The 15,219-nt window shown below is 37.1% G+C and overlaps 1 protein-coding gene across 2 annotated transcripts in view; it reads left to right on the top strand.

Moving 5' to 3' along the window:
- Positions 1-5,261, top strand: part of LOC150106098 (uncharacterized) — a 184,248-nt gene extending 178,987 nt beyond the window's left edge. For both annotated transcript variants that reach the window (XM_090393843.1, XM_090393844.1), the window contains exon 10: positions 4,551-5,261. In XM_090393843.1, coding sequence (XP_090249969.1) covers positions 4,551-4,874 — 324 coding nt within the window. In that variant the 3' untranslated portion in view covers positions 4,875-5,261. The remainder of the gene's footprint in view (positions 1-4,550) is intronic.
- The last annotated feature ends 9,958 nt before the right edge of the window (positions 5,262-15,219 follow it).

Raw genomic sequence — 15,219 nt, forward strand, 5'->3', positions numbered from 1 at the left:
ATTTAAGGAAATTACAACATACTAGGATGTACATTAAAATATTGAAATCTCTATTGATAGATCGGGCCACTTACCACTCTATCGAGTATAATCCCACCAACTCACAAATTAGAAAACTCCACAGGCTCCTTAAGAAGGTCACTTCTTGCCCTGTGGAAATCACTAACAAATTAAAACCATATAACTCCATACCCCCCCCCCCCCCCCCCCCCCCCCCGTATTTATGGACTTCCAAAAATTCATAAGGAAAATGTGCCATTACGTCCCATAGTGGATGGCATTGATTCTCCCACATACAAACTAGCTAAACATTTGACCAAAGCTCTCTTACATTATACTGGCAACACACCTTCATACATAAAAAACTCAGCCCACTTCAAAGCCAGCATAGAAAACCTTACACTCAAACACACTGACATAATGGTCAGTTTTGATGTCTCCTCCTTATTTACAAATGTCCCACTCAAAGAATCCTTAGAGCTAATCCAAGCTAAATTTCCTCCCGATATCACAGCCCTATTTCAGTTCACAATGAACTCAGGCTATTTTGTTTGGCAAGGAAAATTCTACAAACAAATAGAGGGGACAGCCATGGGTTCTCCACTCTCCCCACCCTTGGCCACCTTTTATATGGAGACTTTTGAAGAGAAAGCCTTAAACTCTGCCCCACAAAAACCAACCGTTTGGCTTCGCTATGTAGATGATGTATTCGCTATTTGGCCACATGGCTCTGATGCACTCCTCTCCTTCTTAACATACTTAAACAACCAACACCCCAGAATCAAATTCACCCTGGAAGAAGAAAAAACAACTGCATTGCTTTCTTAGACACGCTAGTCACCTGCCAGCCTGATGGAACCTTGGTCTTCTCAGTATATAGAAAACCCACCCATACAGGCAGATACATTCACCAACAATCCCAGCACCCCTCCTCACAACAATATGGAGTCATTAAGACACTACACAACAGGGCTAAACTTATCTGCTCGAATGACAATGTCCTAATCACAGAACTAAACCACATTCTCAACACTTTCTCAGCCAATGGGTACCCCCCCCCCCTAAAAAAAAAAAAAAAAAAATCCAAAAAATATTGAAACCAGTAAACTACAACCTCCCCCCACCCTCACAACAAGGATTACTCTAAATCCATCACCATACCCTACAACCGAGGCACCTCAGAAAAAACCACAAAAATCTTTAAAAAAAATAACTTAACTTCTTGTTACAGACCATATAAAAAATTGGCATCCCTTATCCGCTCTACTAAAGACCCCCCCCCCCTCCCTAGACCTACCTGTTGTTTACCAGGTCCCTTGCAGCTGTAAGCTGTCCTACTTTGGCCAAACAGGCAGGACAGCAGATATCAGAATTTCAGAACACAAGGACTACATCTGTTTTCACCAATACCACCCCTCTGGTCTTGCTGACCATGCGCTAGATACCTGCCATAGAATACGATGGAAGAAAGCCAGGATAATACACTGTAGCAAATACAGATATGAAAGGCTTTTCATGGAATCAGCTTCAGCCCTAAGAAATGATCCAAACCTCAACAAATTTTGCTGCATGAGACTTTTTCAAATTTGGAAAACCTACATCAGAAGACCTTCAGCCCAATCGCCCAAGAATACCAACATTGCCCACTAGAGGGCACAATCAGGACTTTAGGAGAAATAATAGCTTCCTACTTCTTCCTCACTTACTGTTTTGTTGTGCCTGCGTGCACGTGTCTTGTACTTAAGTCCTTGAAAATGGCAACGTGATGTTGCCGAAATATTGAAATATATTAAAATTTATTTTAATGTATATCCTAGTACGTTGTAATTTCCTTAAATTATATAGTGAAAATGTGAATACTGCTCTCATTCTATAGCACATCTCTAAGTCAGCATTATCCACTTTTGACATTTCCAAGGTATTTTGTCAGATTTTGCATAGAATCTAACCTTTGCTCACTGCAGTTGGTTGAGCCATTCACTAAATATCATTTTGAATGGTTTCCTCTCTTCATATTTCTCCACTAATGCTAGAATACCTCAAAGTTCTGTACTTTCCTTTAGCTCTTCCTCATGTAAGTGACAATAGTCTCTTTTAAAGGCAGCAGGGTTTTTTCATCTGGTAAAACATGCAAACTGGCCATAAGAACACATGCACATTGCAACAGACATAATGCTCAGATCTCATGGGCTTAGTTGCTTTGGCTGTAATTTCAAATAGTAGCATTCTCTCAGTAACTGCAAATCCATAATTTTTCTAGTGTAATATGCTCCATTTAGTTCCTGATCTTTGAACAACATAATGCTTAACTTTCCCCTCCAAGATATTCCATAACCATACCTAAAAGTTTGATCTTTTTGCAATTTTCCATTGGTTAACCTACTGAACCTTGGTTACCAATATACGGTCTTCTCTTATTTCTTATGAGAATAATCACTTAATGGTTACAGCTCAAGATGAAGTTTCTCATTTTAGTATGACTTACACCCAGTGGTGAGCTATGGAAATTTTAACAAAGGGCCTGCATCGTCGAGCAAAAAAAAAAAGCCGTATTTCACACAAAAACTTTTATTAATACAGCTATGTACTACTCCTTAATCAAAAAGTATGAGGACACAATCAACCACAGTCATTTTTAAACAAATATTTCATGATCTAAACATGAAATATTTGCACACAATCATCTGTGTTAATTTATCTTACATAAGAAAAACATTTTTTAATTATCAAAATATAATAAGAATAAAATCTTTTATAATTGCACATATGCAATAGTCCACATTTTTTATAAACAAAATAAATTTGTTTTTTTTGCGCTAGAAGTTTTAATGACAAACAATGTATAAATAATAAATAAATATTATCTAAACACAATAAAATTTAAATACGTTATATTTGTCTTTTGTTTTTATACTTCAAGTGATAATCAGCGGTACCAATCAAGGGGCATTATTTTATAGTCCTATTTATTTATATGTGATTACCAAAAGTGAATTCTTATTTGTAAAATGGTAGTAACAGTAACTATAGTATTTTATTTAATAAAATCACTTTGTTAGGTTCCGTATGAGTTTGTTGCTTAATATATTTCAAAAATTATGTTTGTTTGTTTTTTTGAAAAAATAAAAAAGTAAGCAAGAAGAACAAGGGACTCGCAAATTTGAGAAAAATTTAACTTATAGCTCACCACCTATAGCATTTCCTGCCACAAACACATCTTATTTGTAGTATCCTCAGCCTACAAAAAACTAGGTGCTCTCTTCCACATAAGACACCACTTCTTGCCTGCACAACTCATAAGACTGTATAAGTCTCAAATTCACACTTCTTGAATTCTATTCTCACATTTGAAGTGGTGCACCAACTGCCTAAATTGCTTAGTACTATCCAGAAGTAGATGATATAACAGACTTTAATTGCTTTCTCATAAATATTCTGTCTTCTGCATTTTCTATAGAAATTTTCATTGATACTGTTTCATCAAAACAGCTTTCATCATTATTTGAATGTTATCTATGCATTTTAAAACATGAGCAGCTTTTGGTTACTTCCACATACATTTTGTCATAAACTTACTGAACAGAGTTCTCATACTCCTCTTTAATTCCTGTCTCTGTTCTTTAAAACAAACTTCCTCATACTATTTTTTACAAGGAGTACAACCTCTCTCTCTCTCTCTCTCTCTCTCTCTCTCTCTCTCTCTCTCTCTCTCTCTTCTTTCTGTGTAGATTTTGCAGTTTCTTATGTCTGAAGGTAATTTAAAAAATATATAAATAAAATAATTACTTAAACTATGTGCAAGCATGCATCAGTTATTATATGTTCACCTATCTTATGACTTACATATTTAGGCTTATGTCTTGATTATTTCTGATAATTAGATATGTTCTCCTTGAATTAAAAAAAAAGTCTCTTAGCTTTTAAGACTAAAATATTTAATCTTCACTGAGTATAGGGTACGTGAATTTTTAATGTTCCTGAATACAAGATTTATTAACTTTTTAGAAATTAAGCCAGCCATTAACCCTTTAATCTCTGTTTGAGTTCTTATGGTTATGACTTTAGCTGCTCAGATGTCGGCAGCATGGAGCAGTTTGGTAGCAGTATGCATGAGTAAACTACAGACACGTTGCTATTGGTTGTATAGATTTTTTTTTTTTTTTTAGATGTTTCAAGAAAAGATTGTAGACAATGTGACCTCTTCATAAATACCAAATTATACCTTAAGAGTTTCCATTCTGCTCTTCTTACTTGATGAAAATGGGAGTGGAAAGACTTTATATAAACAGCTGTATGTTCCATCAATTTAAAGTAGATCATTTTCAGTTCCCTTGAGCTTCAGATTAACTGGGATCATATATAATAAATCAAACTTTTATTCTTGTTTATATCATCATGTATATATCAAACTCACACAATTAAGTAATCTATTGCAACTTTATCCCATTGCTTGTGTATAATTGACTTTGGAAATAAGTTATATTTCATATTGTAGTTCATATCAAGAAATTTGAACAGTGCATTTATGAACTTCTTATTTTCCTTTCTAGCAAAAAGGCCCTCTATTAAATGGAAAAAGAACTATTTCAGTGTTACCTTCACAGAATCATAACCATGTTCATGCTCAGCTGAAAATTTTGCTGCATGCTCACCAGTGCCAACAGGCCCAAATGCATAGGGACAATCCGATGCACCGGTGCCCCATTCCTTTGTGTCGGAGAATGAAAAATGTGCTAAACCACATGAAATCCTGTCAGGTTGGGCAGTCTTGTCCAGTTCCACACTGTGTCTCTTCCAAACTTATCATTGATCACTGGAAAAACTGCATTACAAAAGATTGTTTGGTGTGCATCACTTCAGAATCACAATCCTGACATTCCTATCTCTCCTTCAGAAGGTTCATGTGACTGCCTAGCTTCATGCATTGGAAAAATTGCATACTGTGATTCGAATACCTTCTCCTCCAATTTTATTGTTCAGAGGGTAGTATTTTTATTATCTCTGTTTGCCAGTTAGCCATAGGCTGATGACAATGTCTTCCTGTTGTGTGCTGACTGTCCTACAAAAGCACTGACCAGATGTTAAGTTTTGAGAATCAGTGCCTTCTTCAGTTGAACTACAATAAAGATCAAGTAGAAGATATTTGCAATTGTATATAAGGATGTTGGTTAATTAGTTCCAAATTAGAATGTGTTTTTATAGCATGAACCAGAAGTTATTGAAATGTACAATGCTTATTATATATAGTGTGTGCTCTGTTATTGTGATGTTTTTTTTTTTTTTTCATCAGTGAAAATACTTGATCAGTAATTTAACTTATAGTTTAATATTTCTTGGAAGAAGAGAATTTGGAAATGACCACATCTGAGTTAAGTCAAAAATAAAATTAAAATAAGGAATAATTATACTATAAAAATAAATTAATAATAAATAAAATCAGATACATAAGATTTGGAATTCACAAGAATTCTACATTTCCAGTTCCACTGTTTTGCAAAGACATTGAATGAAAATCCAATTTTTATGAAGAAAAATTCAAATTGATATATTTCATTAGTGTTAAAATTGTGCCTTTTAAATGCTACATGAACACATAATTACCAAAAAGCTATTTTCCTTGATTGGTAAGATAAAGAATGAACCAAAAAGCAGACTTATTCTTCATATACTTCAGGATGGTTGACTGATAGATATCAAAAAGTGGTATAAAGAGGATCTGAGTCTGCAAGGTTTAAAGAACAAGTGGTGTACCACACAGATCAATGCTTGGTCCACTGTTATTCAATCTGTACATTAATGATATTGGGAAGGATTTGACAAGTGACATACAGCTATTTGCTGGTGATGCAAAGATAGGTAGGGTAATCAGGAATGCTGCTGATATGCAGAACTTGCAGAACGATTTAAGTAGGCTGGAATTGTAGGCATGGAAAAATGGGTGTCAGCTCAACATGAGTAAATGTAAAGTCATTCACTTCGGCATGATTAGATATTCAGTGTCATATTATATTGGTGGGATTAGGCTAGAAGAAACTGACAAGGCTAGGGATCTTGGAGTGTTAATAGATATGAAGTTGAAGTTTAGGGGTCATGTGGCAAAGATTGCAAATACAACTCAAAAGATAATTGCAATGCTGAAACAAACGTTCACACGTAAAGATAAGGATGTTATTTTGCCTCTTTACAAGGCCTCGATAAGACCTCACTTGGACTATAGCGCAGGTCTGGTATCCTGGTTTTCGTTGTGATTCTGATATATATTGGATAGAGTACAAAGGAGAGTGTTAAAAATGATATCAGGATTGTAGAATACTGATTATGAAGACAGATTGAGAATTTGTAGACTTCAGACACTAGCAAACAGGAGAAAGAGGGGTGATACGATTGAGACTTACAAACTTCTGAAGTGTGGGGAAAGGACGAGAGGGCATCCTTGGAAGCTGAGAATGAAGACCACCAAGAGGGTGTGAGGGCTAGATTTTTCTCTCAAAGGGTGGTGCGTGATTGGAATTGATTGCCTTTGGATGTTGTGAGTGCAAGCAGTGTGAATGAATTCAAGAATAAGTATGATAGCTGGTGTGTGTAGTATGTGGCCTCCCTCGATGAGTCTCTGACTCCCTGGAGGTCTCTCTTAATAATAATAATATATCATATATTAGCTGCAAGTTTTTATGTTTCTGTCTTCAGCTACTTACTTCCATAACACCTAACTGTAATATAATATTATAACATGAGATATTATAAACAAAACTCAAATTCTGATTGGAAGGAAAGTGAGACTGGTGAATGAATATGTAAGAAGTGTTTTGAGAGAGTGCCAGTTGTGTGAAGAGAGTGAAACGCAATATTGGAGTGCATAATATTGACAGAAGTCCATAAAAAAATAGTGCACTTATGTGGAATCTTTCGCAGCACTGTGAATAATGTATAAAATGAAAAAATTACAAATTCATCAGGAGATTAATAGAGTTGAGAAGAGAAAAAAAAGTAAGAAGTGTGCAATAAGAAACAAAAGCATTTGACTAAGCAAAATAAAGAGGGATAGGGTACAGCAATTCTGTTATAAGAGGAGTAATTAATGAGAGTATGACCAAATCTTGTTTTCCTGATATGAAAATTAATAATATTAGGGAAGCTGTCAGAATGCAGAAAGGTAAGGTGAAAGAATCATGGAATAGCAAAGGTGACCTTGCTCTTCCATGGAGTATGAAGACAAATTTTTGGTTATAACAGCAAAATGTAATCAACACACCATGGCAGGTTAGCTTGCATGTCAGCTTCATTCAAGCACAGGTACATGGATATATCGACAAACTGTGGCAAAACATCTGCAACTAGTAGGCCTATACACTTAATGCCTGTAGACTGCATCCCTTTATTCACAGCTCATTGTAGAGCACCTTTTCAGTGGTGCTGTATCCTTAAAAATTGAATGATACACCAATGAGCTAATGTACTTTTTACAGATGAGAGTTATTTTAGTCTTTCCTCCGAGTGTATATGACACTTGATCTGGTTTGAAAGTGGTACAGCTTACCATCGTGAGAATGTTCTTGAAAGGGATAGGTATGGCAGTGTTGAAGTCATTGTGTGGGGAGGCATTATGCTTAATGGATGCAGTGCGCTACAAGTGATAGAAAAGGAACTGTGACTGGTGAAAGATATTGCAACGAAGTTCTTCAACATCATTTTTGATTGTTTCCTGGTGCTGTAGGCGAAGAATTCATTTTAATGGATGACAATGCCACACCACATTGTACATGAGCAGGGGAGATGCTTCTGGTGACAGAGGATATTAATCAAATCATGTGACCAGCACACTCCCCAGATCTCGATCCCATAGAACACTTTTGGGACACAATAGAGAGATGTATTGCTGCTCAAAATTTCCTTCCAGAAAACACAAACAAGGCCTTATCCTTGCTCTGAAGGAGTAGTGGGCCAGTTTGCCTAAAGAACTGCTGAATCACATGGTGCTAAGCATGGTACAATGTTGTGAGTGCTACATCACAGTTCGAGGTGGGCATATTCCATACTGAAATCTCTCCACATAGTTTTCTGTAAGCACTCTACATTAATTCCTTAACTACATCCTTAGGAAATTTGTAACTTTTGCCAGAGTGTATTGCAGTTTAATTTGTACGAAATCTATATCACATTTTTTTGTGTAATATAATTTATTAGTACGTTGGCAATAAATTTATGTCCGCATTTCGCTGTAGTTATGAATATTTTTTCATATATAGGTAAAAATGTAGTTTGTCCTTAGCTTTTGGACACTAGTGTATTTGTGGCACCTCCAAGTAGGGCACTCTACTTCACACAATCCATTGTTTGCAGTACTTTATCTTCCATCTACACATTATGCCTTTATCTACTCACATCTACGTACTGCACCATCCACCACCAACTAATTATATTTTGCTCTAAATTGTGTGTTCTCTTGGTAAAATGCCTGCATATAGGATGAATAACCTAAGTTTCTGGAACAAGAAATCCTGCTACTTCTGTATGAGACTATCTAACTCATCTTTACTTGAAATGCCTATATAATGATTCCTCTTGTGATAACTAAAATCAAAATTATGATTTTTCTATTTGAAGGATGTATATCAATTTTTTTTTTCTTACTCAATTTCAAGATGTCAGACACATACTGTCTATAATTAATTTTTCCTAGTCTTTAATTTTTTTATGCTAGTCTTGTACCTGTGATGTAACTTTGAAAATCCAAAAAACTTGCAATTTGATTATTTAGTTTAATAAACTGTAATGCTCATTAAGAAATATGTAGTCTCCATACCAGATTTTAAATGAACATTTGCTAAAACACTTTTGCTAGAACGTTTGCTTAAATCGATGCCATTACTGAACAAGGAAAGAAATAGGAATCTCTTTATTTTTATTTATATATTTTTTTTTTTGAACAACTGAAGTTGTTCAAGGAGGGCTGTTCTAAAAACAGAATTAGATGGAATGAAAGATCAGGACTAAAACGATGTTGGTTAGAAGTAGCTCTTGTTCTAATGATTTTGGAGGAAAGTGAAGTAATGATAGTGGCCAATTCAGCAGAGTACTATCCATGAGAATATCCATAATGATTTTGGAGGAAAGTGAAGTAATAATAGTGGCCAATTCAGCAGAGTACTATCCATGAGAATATCCATAAAGGGACACAAGGCAGAAACTATAGGTCTGTGAGAGAGCGATTGAAGTGAAGATGTAAGAGAGGGATCATTTATTAACTGCATTGTCCTCTTCTGGATAGATTCGAGCAAGCTTAGAGAGAGATTTTGGTGCACCAGCCTAAATATGGGAGCAATGTTCCATGGTTGGACAGATGTGGACTTTGTATAGAGTTAACATTTGTGATACAGTGTCTCGTGCAAAATACATACACCAAGTTTTTTGGCACTGAAGAAGCTATGGTTGAAATGTGTTTGTACCAGCAAAGGTTGGAGGTATAGGTTAGTCCAACAAGGAAAATCTGATCATATTTTGATATCTGGGTATTATTGAAAGTATGGGAGAGGTATGCAAGTTTTTTTTTTGCAAAAGATCAGTGAGGGCTGAGTTTTGGTGGCATTGAACTCTACAAATCTGTTTATTTCTGTATTTTCAAAGGTTGAACTTGTCCCGTAGAAATATAGCTAGGAGAGTTCAGAACATTGGTCATGGTGGATCTTGAGAATTCTATACTAGAGCACTACATGGTTTGTCAAATGAAAAAGGAATGAAGTGCAATGTCATCAACGAAGCTATTGATAGGATTGGAAGTCTGAGAGAAGGCCATTTATATACAAGAGGCACAGAGTGGGTGAAAGAATGGAAACTTCGGTTACTTCTCCATTGGTTGGAAACTCGGAGGAGAGGAAGCCATCCACCAGGGCATGTGCTGAGTGCCTAGTGAGAAAGTTGGCGATTCACTAGGCACTCAGCACATGGTTTGGCACAGTAGTCTACTTAGTAAACTGCCATCCTATAGACTGTTGAAGGCAGACCATAGGATGGCAGTTTACTAAGTAGACTACTGTGCAAAACCTGATCAAATGCTTTTGAAATGTCGAAAGCAATCTGATCACTGATTAGTTGACTAATTAGGTCACTAATTAATTGATTGCTGAAGATTTCAGGTTATTTTTTTATTTTAATCATATGGACTGGACATATTCAGTTTATTATGAAGATTTCATGTATGTGACATTAAGCTAACATAACATTTCAATATTTAAACCTTATTTCTTAATTTCCATTTTTTAAATTCCATATTCTTCAAATTCTTTCTATTATTATTATTATTATTATTACGGGCAACTCCGGGGAGTCATTAGACTCATCGAGGGAGGCCCTAAATCATTTTCATCACAACTATTCGACATCATACAGTATCTATCATACCTCGCCTTAAACTCATTCACTGTCACAGCATCCACCACAGACTCAGGGAGCGCATTCCACTCATTCACTATAAAAGTAAAGAACCCAGCTCTAACACCTTTACTAACCACACTTTTGCCCAGTTTCCATGGATGTCCCCTAGTCCTCCCACAACCAGCCCTGTTCTCAAAAATATCTTCTGAATTAATTTTATAGAAACCCTTCAGTAATTTGAATGTCTCAATCATATCTCCCCTCCTCTGCCTATCAACCAATTTTTGCAACCCACAAATCCTCAACCTGTTCTCATACAGTTCATTCCACAGACCTACTATCATCTTGGTCACTCGCCTCTGGATCCTCTCCACCTCCTCCACATCAAGAAGAAACCTAGGTGACCAAATCTGGGCACAGTAGTCGAGATGAGATCTTATCAAGGCTCGATACAGACGAACAATAACCTGCTTGTCAACGTATTCTTCAGCAACCAAGTGATTTGATGAGCTGATTTGGCCACTTTTGCAATGTGTCCCCTAAACTTCAATTCCTTATCCACCAACACTCCTAAATCTCGTGCCTCATCAATTTCCTGGAGCACGGTTCCACCAATGCAGTAAACTGCTGCCAATCTTTTCACCCCAAAATGCATAACCTTACATTTTGCCACATTAAATTGACATCCATTATCCCTAGCCCAGACCTCCAATCTATCCAAATCATCCTGCAAAATTTTGACGTCATCTGCATTCACTATTGCCCTACCCAACTTCGCATCATCTGCAAACAATTGAACTGTTCCTCTCAGATCCTTTCCTATATCATTTATGAACAAATTAAACAGCAGTGGTCCAAGAACAGATCCTTGTGGTACACCACTAGTCACAGGCCGTCTTGTGGACTCTACTCCTGAGTAAACCACTCTCTGATATCTCTCCGTCAACCACCCTCCTATCCATCTCACCAACCCTATGTCCATTCCTATATGCTGCAATTTACTGATTAGAATTCCATGTGGTATCCTGTCAAAGGCCTTAGCAAGGTCCAGTAGAATCACTGTAAACCCATTACCCTTATCCAGTTCAGCCGTCACTGTGTTATGTTATAATACGTGAGCAAGTTACTGAGGCATGACCTACCCTTCACAAAACCATGCTGTCCCCGATACAGTATCCCATTTTCTTCTATCCAATCTTGTATTTTCCTCTTGACTATTTTCTCTAAGACCTTGATAATGATTCCTGTTATGCTGATTGGCCGGTAATTTTCAACAGCAGCCTTGGAACCACCTTTGTGCAGTGGAACTATTTTCCCCTCTTTCCACCCCATTGGGACTGACCCAGTCCTGAGGCTCAAATTAAACAAAATGGGCAAGGGCACTGACAATTCTTTGGCCGCTTCACGTACGACACGAGCTGGTATACCATCCAATCCCACAGATGTATTGACATTGAGGTCCTGTAATAGACTAGTTACCTCTACTTCATTCATCACAATTCCAGTATAAGCTGTTGCTTCTTCCATTTCCGCAAATTCACCACCTGGATGATATACTCTTGCAAAGTGCTCGCTCAGTAATTCCACAACATCGACTGATTCAGTTACCTCCCTACCCTCAGCATTTTTTAAGATCATTCTACCATGAGCATTTTTCCTTTTACTTGCAATTTTTCCTTTTACTTGCAAACTTACTTATATCATTAACTTCTTTTGTACCCTCAAGACAGGTATACAGAATACTACGATAGTAATATATGTTTAAGTTTGCATTATTTCTAACCCTCCTGCAAACAATTTTCCTTTAGTTTACATCTACACTTGTAAGCACTCCAATGTCGTTTCACATTTCTGTCTCCTAGCACACTTCTGATTGCATCAGTTCATCTAGGTCTTCCTTTGGATCTCTTTCCTATCATGTTGGCATCAAAGATCTGTTTTGTTAATATTTCCTATCCCGTTTGGCTTACCATATCACTTCTGAATGAGTGTAAAATGAAAAAAATGTAAAACGAGGACCATATCACCTGAGATCACCTCTGCTAACGCTTTTCTGAATGCTAAGTTCTTTCATAATGTCCTTCTTTTTAATGTAATGCTGCCATTGTTTGCTCCCCCTAATCTTTCCCAGAACTCTGACATCTGTAGTTTCCAGTCAGCGATCAAGTATTTATTTATAATCCAGCTCTCAGATCCATAAATTCGTTTGAAGGCTGCTTATTGTTTAGTGTTTTGACTAATTTCTGTCTAACTTTATATAAATTTATTCAACTAGCTTCCCACCATACCATCTTTGCATATTCTGTTGTCAAATCTTTCCCTCTACTCACTGACATCATTAGATGCTGTATGGCAGGGGTCTTTGACCTTTCAGACAGTGCGGGCCGCATTAAAAATTTCACTGAAGCCCGTGGGCCACTTAACTATGCTGCGGCATTTGGAATTGTAAGGTGCTTTCCAGATTCACAAGGAACACTGTGCATTTGATACTTCACATAAAATCCTATAAAAATAAACTCAGCTTTAAGAGCATAGGTAAGAGTCGGGCTCATGATAAGTAAATACAATCAATACTTGAAAAAAGATAATTTAATGAAGAAATCGTTCATTTTTTACAACGTCAATAGGAAACTTGGCAATGCTTTTCCTTGACCAGCTTGTCGATGTTGGCATCAATGTTGAAAGTGACTGTGCAGAGTATTCTCGAGATGTTAGTCCATAATCTGAGTTCTTGTCTTGGACTTCACATGCCTCATTCTGGAGAAGAACAGCTGACATAAGTATGTGCTTCCTAACAAAGCGCACATCTTCAAAGCATCCTGGCAAAGATTAGGGAATGCATCCTCAGAAATGTCTGTAAAATGTAAGGAAAGGTGCATTGAATAATTTTTCTCTCAAAGAAGAGTTGCTTCTCTCAGAGAATAGTTCAAGCAGCTCCATTTGTACTGAGCCTGGTATTTCGGCAGCATTGACACTGAATGGCATTGAAAATAAATCTAAAGAAGACTTGGCTACGAAAATCACTAAATCTCTCTTTGAACTCGCTTTGCAACACGGCTAATTTTGTAGCATATTCATCAAGAGACAAACAGTTGGACTCAGTAAGAAGCTGAAAATGAGATTTGTCTTTTTTTTTGCGAGTTGTGTCTCCCAAAGTTTGAGCTTGGCCACAAAAGTTTTGATGTGATCAAACAGAATGTGCACCAGTTGATCTTTGGATTGTAGAAGCGTATTTAGGTCATTCATATGCAACGAGATGTCGGTCACAAAGGCAAAGTGTCATCCACTTAGGATCGTTAAATTCCCCAATCGGCTTCCTCTTGGTTTGCAAGAACTATTTCGCTCCTTAAGTCAGACTTTTAAGAACCTTCCCTCTGCTCAACGAACACACATCACTATAATAAACCACATCGCCATGATCCGCTTCGCACTCTTGGGTCCAAAACTCTTGGAAGTGACGATGATTCAGTCCTCTTGCCCTAATAATGTTGACGACAGTCACAATAACTTTTATGACATTCTCAAATCCAATAGTCTTCGCGCACAAATTCTCCTGGTGGATTAAATATTGGTAATGGATGAAATCTTTTCCTTCTAGTTCCAGTTCTTTCCATAGCAGTGCAACAAACTCTTCGTTCTTTCCCACCATAGCAGGGCACCATCAGTTACCACATCCTCAAGGTTGGTTTAGTTTAGGGCGAAACGCTGGATCGTTTTCTTGGCGGCTTCAAGAATATCTGCCTTTCGTCGTTCCTTTCATAGGTACGAGCGCTAGCAGTTCTGTCACAGTGAATTGATCAATGCCATGGACAAAGTTCCTTCAATGTCATTGGCAAGTTCTTCGACACGTGCTACAGTTACCCCAGACAAACTTGGTTTTTTAAACACTTTATTAATTGGACAGAATATCCCCAGCAGCGATGAGACTTTCACAAACCGTCCAAGAAAGCTTTTGATTTTTTTTTGCAATTTTTTCAGCTGTTACATAAATTACTTTGACGCATGCTTTGCTCTCTTCCCTCTGCCATTTAGCGTACCCTGCTGGCATTTAAATCAATTTGGAGACGGTTCACTTTGTCCACACGAAGCTGCCCTTGAAGGTGATAGATTTGTACTTTTTTTGTGCCGATCGACGCATGCTTTGTCTCATAGTGTCGATTTATATTGTATTCTTTTGATGCTGGCACTGGCTGACGACAAATTAAACACACTGGCTTATCGTCGATCGGCAGAAAAAATTACAAATTGGTCCACTTTTCATTAAAAACCCGACAAGAATCACTTGATTTACACGCCTTTAATCGTTTTCATTTAATGTTAAGTAGTTATTTTTTTCAAAATGGTCGGCGAGCCACGGCAAAGAACTCCGCAGGCCATGCGTTGAAGACACATGCTGTATGGTCACTCCTTTTCTTTGTGATGGCCCATGCCAGGTAGACTAATTTCTGTCTTTTTTTTTATATAAATTTATTCAGGTGGCTTCCCACATACCATTTTTGCATATTCTGTTGTCAAATCTTTCCTTCTACCCACTGGACATCATTAGATGCTGTATGGTCACCCCTTTTCTTTGTGATGGTTCACATCAGTCCTTGCCTATGCCTTTCTCGAGACTTCAAATCTCTGAAGATTAGTCACTCCAGACATATCATCCATCCGTCTCATCTTCAATGAGATGGATGGTCTACACCTTCCTCTTTTTCAGGAATTTTATCTTCTATTAATGTTTTGAGTTCTTCCTTTCAATGTATCCAAAGTATTTCTGCTTTCTTCTGTCAATATTTTTAAGGAGCCTTAAAGTTCTGTCGATCTTTTCTAGTATGCATTCGTTCGACCACCTTTCAGTAT

Source organism: Typopeltis vanoorti, chromosome 6 (genome assembly GCF_054136105.1).
Source record: "Typopeltis vanoorti isolate ZY-2024b chromosome 6, IOZ_Tvanoo_1.0, whole genome shotgun sequence".
In the NCBI taxonomy this organism is placed as follows: domain Eukaryota; kingdom Metazoa; phylum Arthropoda; class Arachnida; order Uropygi; family Thelyphonidae; genus Typopeltis; species Typopeltis vanoorti.